The following is a 17229-nucleotide window of genomic DNA, read 5'->3' as shown; positions in this document are numbered from 1 at the left end:
GGGAGGTTCTGGGAAAATGGGGTCAGGGGGTGAGGTAGGTTATAAGGATGGTTTGGGGGGTTCTGGGAGAATTGGGTCAAGGGGTGAGGCAGATTATAAGGATGGTTTGGGGGGTTCTGGAAGAATGGGGATGGGGGGTGAGAGAGGTTATGGGAATGACTTGGGGGATTCTGGTAGAATTGGGTCAAGGGGTGAGGCAGGTTATGGGGATGGCCTGGGGCATTCTGGGAGAATGGAATCAGAGGGTGAGGCAGGTTATGGGGATGGCTTGGGAGGTTCTGGGAAAATGGGGTCAGGGCGTGGGGCAGTTTATAGGGATGGCTTAGGAGGTCCTGGGAGAATTGGGTCAGGGAGTGAGGCAGGTTATAAGGATGGTTTGGGGGGTTCTGGGAGAATGGGGATGGGGGGTGAGGCAGGTTATGGGGATGGCTTGGGAAGTTCTGGGAGAATGGGGAGTGAGGCAGGTTATGGGGATGGCTTGGGAGGTTCCAGGAAAATGGAGTCAGGGGGTGGACCAGGTTATAGGGATGGCTTAGGAGGTCCTGGGAGAATTGGGTCAGGTGGTGAAGTAGGTTATAAAGATGGTTTGGGGGGTTCTGGGAGAATGGGGATAGGGAGTGAGGCAGGTTATGGGGATGGCTTGGTATATTCTGGGAGAATTGGATCAAGGGGTGAGGCAAGTTATAAGGATGGTTTGGGGGGTTCTGGGAGAATGGGAATGGGGGGTGAGGCAGGTTATGGGGATGGCTTGGGGGATTCTGGGAGAATTGGGTCAAAGTGTGAGAAAGGTTATGGGGATGGCTTGGGGGATTCTGGGAGAATTGGGTCAAGGGGTGAGGCAGGTTATAAGGGTGGTTTGGGGGATGCTGGGAGAATTGGGTCAAGGGGTGAAGCAGATTATGGGGATGGCTTTGGGGATTCTGGGAGAATTGGGTCAAAGGGTGAGGCAGTTTGTAAGGATGCTTTGGGGGGTTCTGGGAAAATGGGGGTGGGAGGTGAGGCAGGTTATGGGGATGGCTTAGGAGGTTCTGGGAAAGTGGGGTCAGGGGGTGGGGCAGGTTATAGGGATGGCTTAGGAGGTCCTGGGAGAATTGGGTCAAGGGGTGACACAGGTTATAAGGATGGTTTGGGGGGTTCCGAGAGAATGGTAGCAGATGGTGAAGCAGGTTATGGGGATGGCTTGGGGGGCTCTGGGAGAATTGGATCAAAGGGTGACTCAGGTTATGGGGATGGTTTAGGGGGTTCTGGGAGAATGGGGATGGGGGGTGAAACTGGTTATGGGGATGGCTTGGGGGAATCTGGGAGAATGGGGGTGGGGGGTGTGGCAGGTCATAAGGATGGCTTAGGGGGTTCTGGGAGAATGGGGATGGGGGGTGAGGCAGGTTATGGGGATGGCTTGGGGGGTTCTGGGAGAATTGGGTCAGGTGGTGAAGCAGGTTATAAGGATGGTTTGGGGGGTTCCGAGAGAATGGGAGCAGGAGGTGAAGCACGTTATGGGGATGGCTTGGAGGGTTCTGGGAGAATGGGGATGGTGGGTGAGAGAGGTTATGAGGATGGTTTGGGGGGTTCTGGGAGAATTGGATCAGGGGGTGAAGCAGGTTATGGGGTTGGCTTTGGGGGTTCTGGGAGAATGGGGGTGGGGGGTGAGGCAGGTTATGGGGATGGCTTGGGGGAGTCTGAGAGAATGGGGGCAGGGGGTGAAGCAGGTTATGGGGATGGCTTTGGGGGTTCTGGGAGAATGTGGGTGGGGAGTGAGGCATGTTATGGGGATGGCTTGGGGGAGTCTGAGAGAATTGGGTCAAAGGGTGACACAGTTTATAAGGATGGTTTGGGAGGTTCTGGGAGAATTGGATCAGGGGGAGAGGCAGGCTATAGGGATGGTTTGGGGGGTGCTAGGGGACTGAGGTCAGGAAGTGAGTCAGATTATAGGGGAGGCTCAGGAGGATCTGCAGAAATGGGGTCAGAAGGTGAGGTGGGCTACAGAGATGGTTCAGGGAAATTCAGAGTAACAGACACACAGGCTGGAGTGGGATATGAAGGTGGACCCAGCAGCCAAGAAGCCATAGAGCATGGGTCAAGATACTGGACGGCATCAGAGAGGTCTGATGGTAGCACAAGCTCCAAGGATGGTTCAGAGAGGGGCAGAGGAATGGGGTTTGTGAAAGGAGCATGTCCTGGAGTGGGTTTTAGGATGGCTGGAATGCCAGGCACTGCAGATGGCACAGCATGCAGGGACGGCCCCTGGGGCCCAGAGATGCGGGGGATTCAAGGTGAGCCACGGATTCTTTCAGACGGGCAAGGCTCCAAGAATGATCTCGGGGGCTCTGGAACCTCAGGGGTTCCTGAGGTGCTGGGAGCCTTTGGCTCTATGGGAAAATCAGGTGTCAGAGAGTGGCAAGATGCTGCTAGGAACCCAGGATCCCCTGGGGACAGAGAGGCTCCCAGTAGGGAGGGCAGGTCTGCAGACCAAGCAGGGGGTATGAGGGCTTCTGGGTTTCTTGATGGTCAGGGGGCAGTGGAGAGCGAGACCTGGGCAGGGGCAGCTGCTCTTGGATCTGGAAATGAGCAGGACTTCTGGAAAGCAGGGCCAGGGACAGCAGATAGGGGTAGAGCAGCTGGCCTGGGAGGACTGGCACCTCAGGCAGGTGGGGACTCACCGCTGGGAGGCAGAAGGATGGGAGCAACATGCGGGCACTCAGTGGGCACAGGCCAGGTTCTGGACAATAGCCGGATGCCTGGGGAAAGGGGCGAATCAACGTCAGGTTCTGCTGATGGACAAGGGGTAAGCCACACTGGGATCCCAGGCAGGGAAGACCAAGGGTTTGGCCAAGGAAGCATAGGTACTGGGAATCAGTCCCCAGGCTCCAGAGCTTCCAGATCTCTGCAAGACAAAGATGCCACTTTCAGGGGGACCCATGAAGGGCCAGAGGGCTCCAGGGGCAGGAAGGGTGCTCTAGGCCAAGGAGGGTCTGGTGGGTGTCAAGATCCATGGCTCCTGGATAGCAAAGGTTCAGGTCCTGAAAGGGGCAAGTCTACCAGCTCAGGGGACTCAGGCATCTTGGATAAGGGGAATTCCACTGATAGGGAGAATGGCCTCACCCAAAACCCTGGGGATTTAGGGCCTCAGGGAGCCTGGAATGGTCTAGATGGTCCATTGGTCAGAAAAGACTCTATGGACAGATCTGGGGGCATCCAGGGCCTGGGCTTTCAGCTAGACAAAGGACAAAGAGGAGAAAGAGGGTCCCTGGGGTATCAGGGGTCCCTGGGGGCTGAGAATGACAAAGCCCAAGGTCCAGGGGCCCTAAAGGAGTATGAGGGATGGGGAGCAGAAGAGTCTGGAGGGTCAGACAGAAGGCCTGGCCAGCTCAGGAGCAGGTCTCAAAGACAGTCAGGGGTGGAGCCTGGAACAGCAAAGAGAAGGGGAGCAGATGAGGCCAGAGGCTCAGGGCAGCCACTGGGAGGAGAGGACAAAGAGAGCCCGGGGGTGACTCGGCACGAAGACCAGAGCTGGGAGCCCCCAAGTCACCTTGGCAGCTGGAGAGGTGACCTGGAGGGCAGGTCAGACATCTACGGCCAGGGGAGGGATGCCACCCAGAGTCCCAGATCCAGATACAAGCCTGGCACTGGCGGTTTCTCCAAGGAGGCCCAAGGTAGGTATTTCTCAGGGAAATGGCTCCGGTGGGGTAGAGTCAAGGGGAACGGGGATGACTGGGTCGGTCTCAATTCTGCCTCTAGCCCCAGGAGTTTGTCCCTGCCAGTGCCCCCCCATTTTCAGGGATCTCTTCCCATCTAGGAATCAACCTCTTCCTCCTTGTGGAGGTGGGCTCCAGGCCACATGGGGCTCAGAGGTCTCTGGGTCTCTGTCTTAACACCCTATGTCCAAAGAACTGGAGCTGTTGAAATCTCTCTGTGGGTTACTCAGACTTCCCGTCTTTGTCACTCAAGGGGAGCCCTTCATCCACCTTGTACCCCAGGTCCCCTATACCAGCCTAGCAAAACCAGTTTAGTTTTGCTGGCACGGCCTCAGCCCAGTTGGCGGGACATGGTGGCCTCCCAGAGCTCAGTGTAGGCCACGGTCTGGGAGGCTGGACCTTGGGGGAAATCCCTGGATGACCAGCCCCCAGACTCTTCTGTGTCTCTCCAGGCCCCCAGGGCCACTTCTCCCAGGGCCTGGCTGACACGGAAGTGCAGCAGGGAGAGGATGCCATGCTTTCCTGTACCCTCACCCACGACCTGGGCCCGGGTGCCTGGTTTAAAGATGGAGTCAAGGTACTGCCCCCCATGCTTTACCGACCAGTTTATGGGTGGGGGGAGGGGTGTGAATGGGGGGGAGTGAAGCAATGAAGAGTAGAAGGTAGGGGCTTTGCAAGAAAGATTTTTCATTCTTTTTTTAAGATTTTATTTATTTGAGAGAGAGCACAAGCTGGGGGGGAGGGGTGGAGGGAGAAGCAGACTCCCTACTGAGCCGGGAGCCCGATGTCATGTTCGATCCCAGGACCCTGGGATCATGACCTGAGCCAAAGGCAGTCGCTTAACCAACTGAGCCACTCAGGCGCCCCAAGATTTTTCATTCTTCATTTTACTAAAGCACCTACCCTGGGAGAAGTCTAAATAACCAGCATGTTGGTATTTTTAAATAAAACTGGGTTTTTAGGTGGGTGTGTATCCTCTTCGCTCCCCCCACCCACACCCGGACATACCCCTTTCTCTCCCAAATGCCTCTTCCTCATCCAAAATGCCTGTCCTGTCCCAGCGCCTGTTGAATTCTGCTGTCCTTCAAGGCGTGGTACAAACGCCCCCTTAGCCCAACCAGACGGGACCTCTCCTCTCTCTGAACAGCCCTTCTGTCCTCCACCACGGCTGTTCTCCCAGGAGAATGGATGTCACAGGGGTTCAGAGCACGGGCCTTGGCGTCAGCTAGCCCGGCTTCAGATCCCAGCTCTGCCCCTTACCTCTGGTTGCACCTATAAAATGGGACCAGTAACAGTACTGACTTCATAAGGTCGTTGCAACATTAAATGAGGTACTGAGTATGGAGAGCACTAGCACACGCCTGGGGCGTCCTGGGGCGTCACAAGCATTCCATTGACCCTGCTCTTATGACAGTCCCTGCATTGCATTAGTAAGGGGTCCTGCTTCCCCCCACCCTGCCCCCCCACCACCTGGAAGAGCTGAGCAGGGGTGGGGATGACAGGGCTCCCCCGTGGCCCTTGTTTGCAGCTCAGCACCCAGGATGGAGTCGTCTTTGAGCAAGACGGTCTCGTGCACAGTCTCCTCATTGCCCATGTGCAAGGGACCCAGGCTGGGAGGTACACCTTTGTAGCCGGCAACCAGCGGAGCGAGGCCACCCTGAGTGTCCACGGTGAGGGTCAGCCCGCCCTTCCCTGCTTGGCAGGCTCTCTGCAGCAGGTGCTATGCTCCACCTCTAAACCCCTGACCGTGTGGCTAGTCTGCGGCCAGTGCCTAATCTCATCCTCAGTCTGAGAACCACATCCTCCCTGTTCTTTGTCAGGAAGTCCTTGGGGAGGTCTAGCCCTGGTCCCTCCTGCTGCAGATGAAGCGCATTCATCCCCTTGGTAGTTCTCCTGGGGGGTGGTCTTTACTCTCAGCCTACACTTCCCACTCCGGGTCCTTCTTTCCCCACTGCCCCGGTGCACAGTGCCCTGGCTGCCTTTGACTCCCTGGCCCTGTTATATCTCTAGATCGCCCCGTCATCGCTCCTGATGTCACAGAGAAACTGAGAGAGCCGCTGGTGGTCAAGGGTGGGAAGCCGGTGACAGTGAAGATCCCCTTCCAGAGCCACCTCCCATTTCAGGCTGCCTGGAAAAAGGACGGAGCCGAAGTCGTGGGTGGCAGCAGCCCCCAGGGAGCACAGGTGGCCCTGGGGGACGGCTTCGCTCGGCTGTGCCTCCCTAGCGCTGGCAGGAAGGATGGTGGCCGGGACTGCGTGACACTGAGGAGCGAGGGCGGCTCTGTGCAGGCTGAGCTCACCCTGCAAGTTATAGGTGCCAGTCCCAGCTTCTCCCCAGCCAAGGCCCAAGGGTCCCGGGGTTCTGGGAACTCCCTGCACGCAGGAGCAGGCCCAGAGGGTGCCGCCCTGCTCCGATCCTCATTTGCATGCTGTTTAAGATCCAAACCTACTCCACCTTGTTCTTGCTCCCCTCCTCTGACTGGTTAGGAAGCAGCAGTTTAGATAAAGACAGGGCTGGGCTCCCGCTGGTGGTGCTTCTCTGGGAGCTAAGGCACTGGGCCCGGGGGAGGGGGGGCATTTCTGGGACGGGATGGTGGCCCCCAGCCTTGAGCAGTGCCAGCAAGTTAGGACTGCCTGTACCAGCCACAGTGGCGCATTCCGGGTCACCTCTGTGGGGTGTATGTGTGTGTTGGGGGGTGGAGACCAGGGGCACTTCCAGGTAATGTCCAAGGCTCTCTGGATATTCTACCCCATGGCAGGCTTATCCGCTGATGAGGGGGGAGGCCTAGGACCACTCCCCTCCAGCTCCTTTGACCCCCTCTTCTCTTCCTGCTCCTCTCGGTGGGACCCCAGACAAGCCCCAGCCCCCACAAGGTCCCCTGGAGGTACAGGATCGCCAGGGGGCTGGGGTTTGCCTCCACTGGCGGCCCCCAAAGGACAGCGGGGGCCGGCCCGTGGAGCACTACGTGGTGGAGCGGCGGCAAGCTGGCCGGAGCACTTGGCTGAAGGTGGGCGAGCCCCCCGCAGACAGCACGGCCTTCACCGATGCCCACGTGGAGCAGGGCAGGAAATACACCTTCCGAGTGCGGGCTGTGACCTCTGAGGGGGCTGGGGAGGCCCTGGAGTCCACAGAGGTGCTGGTGGCTCCTGAGGGTGAGAGGATGGACTGGGCCCTAGCATTCTGGGCTCTCCACCGTGCCCAGGGGGTGGGCGGGGCTGCCCCAGGCACTGAGGGACGTGGCAGGGGGCGGGGGTGTCTTGGGGCCCTTGTAGAGCACTGTGGGGACTCCTTACATCAGCTTCATTTGGGATTTGGCAGGCGATCAGGAAACAAGGTTTGTGGGGTCTTCTCTCAGCGGTGGCTCTCTGGGAGTAGGGGTAGACAAGCAGAGCCCACTTTCTCAGGAAGCTGGGTGGGGCAGGCACCATCCTCCATCAGATGCCCTCCTTCTGGAGCATCTATCAGGGGACTTAAGGCTGAGGGGCCTCAGGGCTGCCTCTAGGCTCCTAGGCCGGAGCCAGAACAGTGTCCTAGGGCAGGCTGGCTCAGCCCCCCTGACATTCCCTAGGAAAGAATAGAGTGTGACCCACTCCCAGATGCCCCACTCCCCGTCCCCTAGGACCTTGCTGTGAGCTGGCATCTTTCCTCGGCCTCTGGCTGACCTGCACCTTCTCTGCCCCCCAGCTCTCCCTGGGCCCCCTTCAAGCCCAGCCATCCAGTCGGCCTCCAGCCAGGGCATCACGCTGATGTGGACGGCACCTCGGGGCCCTGGCAGTGCCCACATCCTGGGCTACCTGATCGAGAAGCGCAAGAAGGGGAGCAACACCTGGACAGCAGTGAATGCCCAGCCTGTGCCTGGTGAGTGCGCCTGAATGGATGCTTCACATTATCCTGGCCTCCAAAGTTTCCCTAGAGGGCCTCCTGGCTCCAGGGTCCTGTGGCACCATCTTGCCAGATCCCTTTAGGACAGTGGGTCTCACGTGGGGCAGTTTCACCCCCTGGGGACATTTGGCAATTGTCTGGCAATTTTGGGTTGTCATAACTGAAGTGCAGGAAGGTGGGGAGTAGCATCTAGTGTGAAAACGCTGCTAAACATCCTGGAATTCACAGGGCCATGCCCCTGTCCCATCCCCATGTCCCCAAACAAAGAATGATCTGGCCATAAATGCCAGTAGGGCCAAGGTTAGGAAACCCTGGCTTAACAGAAGTCTCGGGATGGAAGCCAGAGATGGAGCAGTTAGCCCTGACCTCTCTCCTTCTGGCCTTGACTTCAGGCAGTGCATTCTTTTCTCTGGATCTTACCTTTCTCATCCATGAGATGAGGAGACGTGTCCCCTGTCCTACTAACTTCCCTACAATTTCCAGGAAACTGCTTTCCAAAATCAGAAAGAACTCAGAAACTCCAATCCAACATTTGCAGAAGAAAGATCAGGTTCCAAGCCCCGAGCAGGTTGTCAGGAGACCGGATTCCTAGCCAGGGCTGTGCCACTCAGGACCTCAGGATCCTCATCTCTGGAAAGAGGGTGGTGAACTAAGGGCATTCTTCCAACTTCACTATCTAGTCATTCTGTTTTATTTATAAATCTATATAAATTTATAGCAACTTTTAGAAGTCTTTAAGGCAGAGAGAACCAGAGAGATTAAGGCACTTGTCCAAGACCACCCAGCAAGTTAGTGGCAGAACCAGACAGGAACTGGGGCCTCTCACACCCTGAGCAGTGCTGTTTTTACCTTAGAGACACCCGAGTCACCCCGAGCTGGCTGGCTGGAGAGGAGGAATGTTTTAGGTCCCTACGCTTGGTCTTTTCCAGAGCTTGGAGGCACCAGGCCATCTGTGTGCCCATTGCCTGGTCCTGTCACAGGGGGACAAACGGGGGGTGGGCTTTTCACAGAGAGGAGGTGGACCGTGGCGGATGTGCGGCAGGGCTGTCAGTATGAATTTCGGGTCACGGCTGTGTCTCCCTCTGGTCCCGGAGAGCCTGGGCCCCCATCGGATGCCGTCTTTGCTCGGGACCCCATGAGTAAGTAGAGCACCAACCCAGGTTGGGGGTGGCGGTGGTGATGAGTAGGGGATAGATCTGGGGCCCGTGGGACAGGACAGGGGCTGTAGGAAGTTCAGGGCCAGCCCTGAAGGACATGGTCAGGAAGGCTGGGAGACCAGGTCGAAGGGCCTCTGGGGTAAGGCATATTTTAGGGGCCCGGGGAATTGAGATCAAACAGACCTAGAGGTCAGGCAGTGGGGTCACTTTACTCACTCTTCAGCCTCTGGGTAGGTCAGTCCTTGAGCTGGCCCACCTGCTCCCATCTTACAACCATCCACCCACCCCAGTGAGAGCTTGTCATTGCCGTGGGGCAGGTGGGAGGTCGCTGTGGAACCTCACCATTGACTATCCAGCAGATCTTTGCTGAGCATCTTCATCACAATGGCTAACATTGTGCCAGGAACTAGGTAAATAAATCCTGGCCTCTGCTTCTGGTGTAGAACAGCATTTTCCTCTCTGTGATTTCAGACATCCAGGCACAGAGAGATGTCAGTGGACATGTTGAGAACAACACAAACAGCCAAAAAGATCTGTGATCAAAGATGTTTCTAACACCTAGCCTATGAGATTTCCAAGTCCTACAGGAAAGGGACCTGTCCTACTTTGAGCCAAATTTCCCAAATTTGGGTAGAGAATGCCTTTTCCACAAAACAGCCATCAAAAACCTCATTCCAAGGCATACGGCTTAGGAAATGCTGCTCTGTATGCCCCTCCTGAGCCTCTTATCTCACGAGCCCTTATGAGCCTGCTGGTGACAAGCCACCAAGGGGGCAGCACGTTTCTGGCACTTGCTAGACTGGCCATGTGGTCACCTTGAGAGCACCTTTGTATCCCTACAGGGCCTGGTGCAGTGTACGGGTCTGGGCTGTTGGACTGAATCTAGCAAAAACAGAACATTGTACAAGTTTAATGGATCGAGTGGCACCTAAGGGTTAGTCCTAGAAAGGGCAGAGTGTGCAACGGGGAGGGAAAAGGTGACACATGCGTTTTATTCCTTGCAAGTGGACCAACCCCATCCTAGTTTATCAACCTCTCTCTCTCATCACTGGTAGAGAGTGGAGACAGCAAGTAGCATAAAGGGTGTCCTACGATAGCCACCCCAGTCATGACCGTTCCTAGGCCCTCGCTACTGAGCATGATCCTCGGACTGGCAGCATTACCTGGGGGCTTGTTAATGCAGAATCTCAGGCCTCACCCAGGCCCTTCTGTATTAGGATCTGAAGTCTTAACCAAATCCCCCGGTGGTTTATAAACAAATTGAAGTTTGAGAAACACTATCCTAGCCCCGATTTAGAAACACCTGGGCAGCTCTTAAGACTCGTGCTGCCTGGGCTGCACCCCAGACTAATGAAATCCACATCTCTGGGGATGGGATCTAGGAACCAGTGTCTTTAAGGCTCCGTACAAGATTCCACTGTGCAACCAGCTTTGGGAGACTGCTCTGCAATGTACAAAGCCCTTCACACACATCACACCTTTGCTCCAAAACCCTTGTGGGTGGGTAGGGCCTGTGTTATTTTCCTTCCCACTTAACAGGAGAAGAGTAAGTATGGACTGAGTGCCCAAAAGGCAGTCTTGACTAACTTAGAGCTCAGAATCAAAAGATACAGAATTCTAGTCTTCGGGCATTTGAAGTCCAGGAAGTCACCAACGAAGACGCCAGATTTCAGGAATTACAGCAGGGTAGTTTGGGAAAGTGGGTTGACAGGTGGGTGAAGAAATTCCCAGCCTCCCACAGGAAGACTAATGAATATCCACATGGAGTGGCCTCCCTCAAGAGAGGGTGATGCCATTCCTGACCTTCCCACGGTGCCTGGCCAGGACCCCCTGGGCCCGTGCGGGACCTCCAAGTCATAGACACGTCGCAGACCAGCATCACCTTGAGCTGGGCGCAGCCGGATGCACAGGATGGGGACACAGCCCAGGGATATGTGGTGGAGCTGCGCGGCTCAGACAGTCTGCAGTGGAGTCCCTGCCACGAGGGCACCGTGCCAGTCACCAGCTTCACAGCCAGAGGGCTTCGGCCCCAAGAGAGCTACTTCGTGAGGGTGACAGCAGTTAACGATGGGGGCCTTGGCCAGCCCACTGCCCTGGACACGTTAGTGCAAGTCATGCCAGTTGCCGGTGAGTCCCATCGCCTTCCCCTTCCCGCAGGCCCTTCCTGAGAGGGACCTCTGAGCAGCAACCACGCACTTGCTGAGCCAGGATCCCCTTCCCCAGTTTAATAAAGTGCCCCTTATCAAGCACCCGTTATGAGCCAGGCACTGGACTAGGCAGCCCCATTTGGAAATGTTTTCTCATTACAACTCATAGAAATCCTACAAGGTTAAGGTTTTTACCCCCAATTTACAGATAAAGAACCTGCGGTCAAAAGTGCTTTGCCCTGGGTCACACCACTGGTATGTGGCAGAGCCAGGAATTAAACCAGGTGACTCTAACTCCAGAGTCCAGGCTCTTTCCAGGATTCTTTGCTGCTTCCCGAGCATGACCTAAGAAGGTGTAAGTGCTGCTCGGCACACGTAGTTCATGTGCAGAGTAGAAGACACCCAGCTCCCTGTTATCCAAAGGTGGATTGTCTTTTCCCTTGGTTATAATCGCTGGAAGCTTCTGACCTGGGCCATCCCAACAAGCCCTAGTTGTCACAGTAACAGTTAGGGAGACAAGTACAATGAACAGCACACGGCACCTGGAGTCCAGAATCCCGGAAACTTGTCCTGGCTCTGCCCCCGGCTGGATGTGGTCTCAAGCCTGTCACTTCCTGCCTCAGATCAGTGTTTACCTTGTCTGCAAAACAAGAGTTGGATGACTTTTCCCTGTCCTCTGTTCTGGCCTAACCCTAACCCGCTAACCTGATGGCTTTCCTTTCTCAGCTCCTGTTCCTTCCGGGCTAGCATCTCCCCACCAGCTCCTGCAGCTCCCTGCCCCTCCCCCAGGATTCTCCTCCCAGCTCCCTCCCCAACCCCCACCATGGATCTCTGCATCTATTAGTCTGGCCCAGGCATCCCCCTCCTGCTCTGCCTTGTTGGAGACCTGGGGCTGGGTCCCAAGAGTGGAGGGAGGTGACAAGCCATCTTGTGTGTTCCAGTCCGTCCCAAGTTCCTTATGGACTCCAGCACAAGGGACTCGCTGATGGTCAGAGCTGGGGACACCATTCGTGTGCCTGTCTCCTTTGAAGTGAGTATATCTAATAGGGAATGGGGAGGGGGGCCCAGAGTGGCCAAGGGAGCCAGACTCCACCCTGTGCTTCTCTTTCACCCCCCTCCTTTTTGGTCCCCAGGCAGTGGCCGGGGCTTGTGCTGGAAATCAGGCCAGAAGTGAGGAAGAGGGTCCTCCCTGAAGGCACCATCCTCACCTGGCCCCTGGGCCATTCTGCACTTGTCTGTAGGTCCCTCTAGTGGTAGCTCCTGTTACTGCACCTCTAAACTACCAGGCCCACTTTTCTCCACCTCCCTCCTTACTTCGTCTGGGAATGCAGTGCGGCTGCAGCATGGATAGTCCCTTTTGACTTTAGAATGACCCGAGTCTGAGTCTGAGTTTTGTACAAGCACATGAACTGCGTTTGACTCAGGATGATCCCCCACCAACACCAGCTGTCCTGTATAGATAGGATAGCCGTACAGTGTGGGGGCTGGAAGCACAGTTTGCGTGGGGTCAGATTCTAGCATCATTACTCGCTAGCTGTTGGACCTCCGACAAATATTTTAACCTCTCTGTGTTCCAGCTTCCTCATCTGTCAAATGGGGACGATAGTAACTTATCTCCAGGGATTCTTCTGAGGATTCAAGGAATTAATACATTGAAAGCACATAAGTGGTGCTGGCATATGGCAAGCACCCAGTTTGTGGTATCTATTACTAATTGTTGTTGTTATTATGGTTAAAATCCTCATCCTCATCATCATCTGTTTGGGAACTCATAGGTGGCCGAGCCTGATTCAAATCCAGATATAACTCGAAATTACATGTAATTAATTATTAGACCATAATAAGGACAGTGATGGTGACAAAAATTTTTAACACACACTGAGTGTTCCTCTGCCCTGTTCGCTATGCTTTCCATGTATTATTAACTCCTTCAGTCCTCAGAACAATCCCGTGAGGCAAGTTACGGTCAGCATCCCCATTTGACTCTGATGCCCAGTGTGACCAGTGCCAGAGGATCTCACGGGGAGCTGGGGGTTTGCCTTACTCCCCCTTTCCTGCTTCCTCGTTATCCCACACCCCCTCCCATACCTCCCTGGATCACCCCCTCTCAACCAGCCTCTCCCTAAGTAGGCACCTCCCCACTCTGTGCTTTTGCTCAGACATTTCTTCTCTGGGAATGCTCTTCTTCCCACTTACACCTTAGGACCAGCTTCAATGCCATCACTCCCACAAAACATCCCTCCTTATCTTTCTTTCCTCTCATTTCCCAGGCTGTCCCCATGCCTGAGGTGACCTGGCTGAAGGACGGCTTGCCCTTGCTTAAAAGTAATGTGACCTCCACCAAGGATGGCCTCACCCAGCTTCTGATTCCTGTGGCCAGCTTCTCAGACAGTGGCCTCTACACTGTGGTGCTGAGGAACCTGCAGGGCGGGGAGGCTGCCTACCGCTTCTCCCTCAGGGTGGCAGGTGAGGCCGGCCTGGGCAGGGGCTCCCGACACCAGCTTGCCACAAGCCAAGGCATGGAGCTCTCCAGCTGGCCTGGTCACGGGTCTCAGCTACTCTCCCAAGCCTGGGTATACAAGGTGACCACCCCACCAGCCCTTCCTAAGAGCTGGAGGAAAGAAAGGAGGAAAGGCAGAGGGAGAGTCTGGGGTGGGGCGGGGCGTGGGGGTCCACTGTCCTTCTGCCCCAGGAACTTAGGGACAGTTAAGTCACAGCCCTTCCCCGGTCTGTGACGGTCAGTGAGCAAAGACAGTCACCACCATTACCTCACTTGAAAGAGCCTTGGAAGGATTGTCTGTGGTCCTCGTACAAGATAAATGTTGCCCTCCCCACTGGGACTCCCACACAGCCCCTGCCCACCCTGGAGGAGCTTCTGGAATACAGAAATGACCAACAGCTAACAATGGGGGTTCTGCAACTTGATCTTGTGAAAACCCCTCCACTATCCACATCCTGTGTCATTTTACTTACAAGCCAGAGTGAATTCAAATGATTCTTGTTGGAGAGGCTTTCCACCCTCTAGAGATAACTGTAGACCCCCAGCTGAGCTCTCTCCGGGGGGCTCCAGCTGCCTGCATGGACAGACTGCACTCCCCAGGACCCCAGAAGACTTGGGGACCTGGGGGAGGGCATGCAGAAGCCTGTGGGCATTCTGGAGTGCCCTGCCAGGTTCCCCCCCAAACTCAGCTGCCTTTCCTCTCGTGCAGCATGCCCGAAGGCGCCCGGGCCCATCCATCTGCAGGAGAACGTGCCCGGGACAGTGACGGCCGAGTGGGAACCTTCTCCAGATGAGGCTGGGGTTGTCCCCCTGTACTACGAGGTGCTGACGCGCTCCTCAGCGCACGGGCCCTGGCGCCAGGCGGCCGACCACGTGCACACCAACCACTTCACCCTCCTGGGAGTGCTCCCTGGCCACGAGTACCACTTCCGGGTGGTGGCCAAGAACGAGCTGGGGGCCAGCCTGCCCTCAGACACCAGCCAGCCCTGGTGCATCCCCCGGCAGCGAGGTGAGCTCTTGGTGATGCGGGCTGCATCCGGGACAGCCCCAGCAGAGGTGGCTGAGTGCGGCTCAACGTGTTGCTGGCCCCACCACCAGCTGGAGGCCAGGAGCCATTACCCTGCCCACCTCCCCACCTCCCCCACCTCCCCAGCTGGCTCAACCCACTTGCACTGCTGTCCTCTGTGTCCCTGACTCAGGGTGGGTCCGGAGAGAGCCGAGGGCTGTGGGTGTCTGCATGTCCAGGATGCCTTTGGGTGGGGTCTCAAATAAGCAGCAGGCCTACGGCAAAGAGAGGTTAATGTTTCTCTGAAAACCAAGCATATTTTACAGTCAAATAGATGGTGGGCCTTCAAAGTAATCACTAGAAAAAGCAGATTATAAAATAGAATGCGTGATTCCATATTTCTAAAACACAAAAATGTCTGGAAGGTTCCCCACCAAAATGTTAGCTCTGGTCATTGATAGGCAGTGAGATTATGCTTGGTTTTTATTCCTTCCCCTTTTGACTTTCTTACATGTTCTAGTTTGTCCACAGTGAGTGGGTGTTAGCTTATAATAAAGGAATAAATAAAAAATAAAATCCAAAATGTACTTTAAGAGAAGGATAAAAAAGTGAGTCAAGCCGTGAGGGCCAAATTGACTGGTAAGATGTGGCGGAAGGACCCAGAACGTGCTTACGTTCCACCAGGAACTTGCCACCCCGACTCATGCCTCGGCCCTCCCTTCCTTGCTCACTGACCCTTCTCTCTCTCGCCCCGGTGTTTGCCACAGACAGGTTCCCAGTGAGGCGTCCAAGCTACCGGGAGCCCAACCTGAGCCAGAAGCCCCGGTTCCTGGTGGGCCTGCGGACCCACCTGCTGCCGCAGGGCTGTGAGTGCTGCATGAGCTGTGCCGTGCATGGCTGGCCGCGGCCCCACGTCACCTGGTTCAAGGACGGCCGGAGCCTGGCGGGAAACCCCGCGGTGTACAGCACCGATGTGCTGGGCGTGTGCTCCCTCATCATCCCCAGCGTCTCCCCCAAGGACAGCGGCCGGTACAAGGCCGTGGCGGAGAACGCGCTGGGCCAGGCCGTCAGCACGGCCACCCTCATTGTCACAGGTAAAGGTGCTGCCCTGGCAGAGGGGGGACGGGAAGGAGAATCAGAGGGGCGGCCACCTGCCTGCCTTCAGGGAGCCCTCCCTGTGCCCTCGGGAGTGCTTGGGCTGGCGGTCAGGGTACCAGGGTCCTCTAACCGCCGTGGCTCCACAGGAACTCTGTGACTTCAGCTGGGCCGTCACTCGCCCTCCTGGGGCCTTGATTTACCTGCAAAATGCGGTATTGAACTAGATCACTGAGGACTAACTCTTGGCTTAAGGGACGATGCACCCCCCACTAAGCTTCCTGGGATGGCCTGCAACACATCTCAAGAGAGATAAAGGGGCCTCTTCTGTCTTCTGTGTCATACCTTCATAAATATGCCCAGACACAGACACTTAGTGCCCCAAAGCCTTGCTGATTTCCTTACTGGTAGTCTCCTTTTCAGCAAAGCAAATAACCTATGTTAGTAAGAAAACATTTTTCCTTAAGCGTACTTAAAACGTCTTATATTTTGAATAGAAAACAAAGTAACCCCTAAATATTGTAAAATTATTCAGAATTGACCTTTGTGCAAAAATGGCCCTTTCAGCACTGAACCAGAGCATCTTTTTTCTCTGTGGCATCTATGCCCAGGCCCTCGGGAAGCCGCTCACCAAGGGCCCCAGCGCGTGCACACCCCTCATCCTGAAAAGGCTGTTTCCAAAAAAGTGTTTGGGCGGGGGGTTGCCAGGGGAGGAATTGGCCCAAGCTCAGAGAGCATGCGGTGTCTCTGCATTTGAACCCATGGCCCCTGCTGGGACAGCCCCTGGGCCTGACCGCAACGCGGAACAGGGGTGGCCCCTCGGCAGCTGTTCCTTCAGGACCCGCCGCAATATCCCGGTGCTCCGTATCTTGCAGAATCTAGCTCCTAGCCCCGCCTCACCCCGGGATGGCCCTGTCTGGCTCCACAGCCATGGGATGATGACAGATCCTCAAAACTTCGCTCTTGACACCAACACTGACCCAGAGAGCCGGTCCTGAAGGATGGAGGACACTGGTCATGCCCAGAGCCCCAGGGAGGCAGGAGTGAGGAGCAGGAGGGCATGGAGTCCTTTGGGGAAGAAAAAGAAGAGAGGAGGACATTCAGCCTCTCCACCCCAAGCCAAGTCCCTGAACATGACCATGAACCTCCTCCACTCTCTCCACGGGGGCTTCTTTCTTCTCCACTTCTTCTGGGAGATCGGGAGATCCGGACAGAACCTGTCTGCAAGAGGGAGGCCAACTCCTTGTTTTCCGGAAGCGGATTCCTGGAGGGAGAGCAGGAAGAGCTGGGCCTGCTGTGAGCACACGAGGGAGGAATGAGGAGGTCAGAGGACCTGAGTGAGGGCCAGGGCATCCAGGGCATGTGTGGAGGGGGGCTTTCTGTACTTTTCATCATTAAAACGTTAGGCTGACACAAACCTGTCATTTGCAAGTTAACTTGGGGTTGGTGTGTTGGAGGAAAGATTCCCACCGCAGAGCCTTCATACCAGGCTCCCTTGGGGAGGACAGGTGGGTTCTGCGCCATGGCTTCTGAGGGCGGGAAATCGGAGAGGGGTTGGAGAGTCTCCTCCCTCACTCCTCACCCATGTGTCCCGCACACCTCTGGCAAAAAGCCTGTGAGCAACAGAGCGAGAGGCTTTCCTGGGTGTTAGAGTGTGGGGAACACAGAGCCAGGGCCTTTGCCTGTCCCTCCCCGGGGCCAGAAAGAGTCTGGGCTGGGGAAAATCCTACTCCAGGATGTGATCTGGGGG

At 56.0% G+C, this 17229-nt stretch overlaps 1 protein-coding gene across 2 annotated transcripts in view; it reads left to right on the top strand.

Moving 5' to 3' along the window:
- Positions 1 to 16911, top strand: part of IGFN1 (immunoglobulin like and fibronectin type III domain containing 1) — a 32657-nt gene extending 15746 nt beyond the window's left edge. The window contains exons 13-25 of one of the 2 annotated variants that reach the window (XM_045877062.2): positions 3537 to 3650; positions 4145 to 4269; positions 5221 to 5362; positions 5703 to 6005; positions 6545 to 6844; positions 7377 to 7550; positions 8585 to 8713; positions 10556 to 10858; positions 11820 to 11908; positions 13149 to 13344; positions 14088 to 14387; positions 15152 to 15478; positions 16355 to 16911. In XM_045877062.2, the coding sequence (XP_045733018.1) occupies positions 3537 to 3650; positions 4145 to 4269; positions 5221 to 5362; positions 5703 to 6005; positions 6545 to 6844; positions 7377 to 7550; positions 8585 to 8713; positions 10556 to 10858; positions 11820 to 11908; positions 13149 to 13344; positions 14088 to 14387; positions 15152 to 15478; positions 16355 to 16368 (2516 nt within the window). In that variant the 3' untranslated portion in view covers positions 16369 to 16911. Of the gene's footprint in view, positions 1 to 1881; positions 3651 to 4144; positions 4270 to 5220; positions 5363 to 5702; positions 6006 to 6544; positions 6845 to 7376; positions 7551 to 8584; positions 8714 to 10555; positions 10859 to 11819; positions 11909 to 13148; positions 13345 to 14087; positions 14388 to 15151; positions 15479 to 16354 lie in introns of those variants that run through there. The other variant, XM_064594026.1, reaches the window with a different exon arrangement.
- Positions 16912 to 17229: the final 318 nt, after the last annotated feature.

This window comes from Mirounga angustirostris, unplaced genomic scaffold (genome assembly GCF_029215605.1).
Source record: "Mirounga angustirostris isolate CCGP_5_RB_7025 unplaced genomic scaffold, mMirAng1.0.hap1 SCAF_6, whole genome shotgun sequence".
NCBI lineage: Eukaryota > Metazoa > Chordata > Mammalia > Carnivora > Phocidae > Mirounga > Mirounga angustirostris.
The sequence above is the reverse complement of the archived record's forward strand: the minus strand, read 5'-3'. Positions and strand labels throughout refer to the sequence as shown.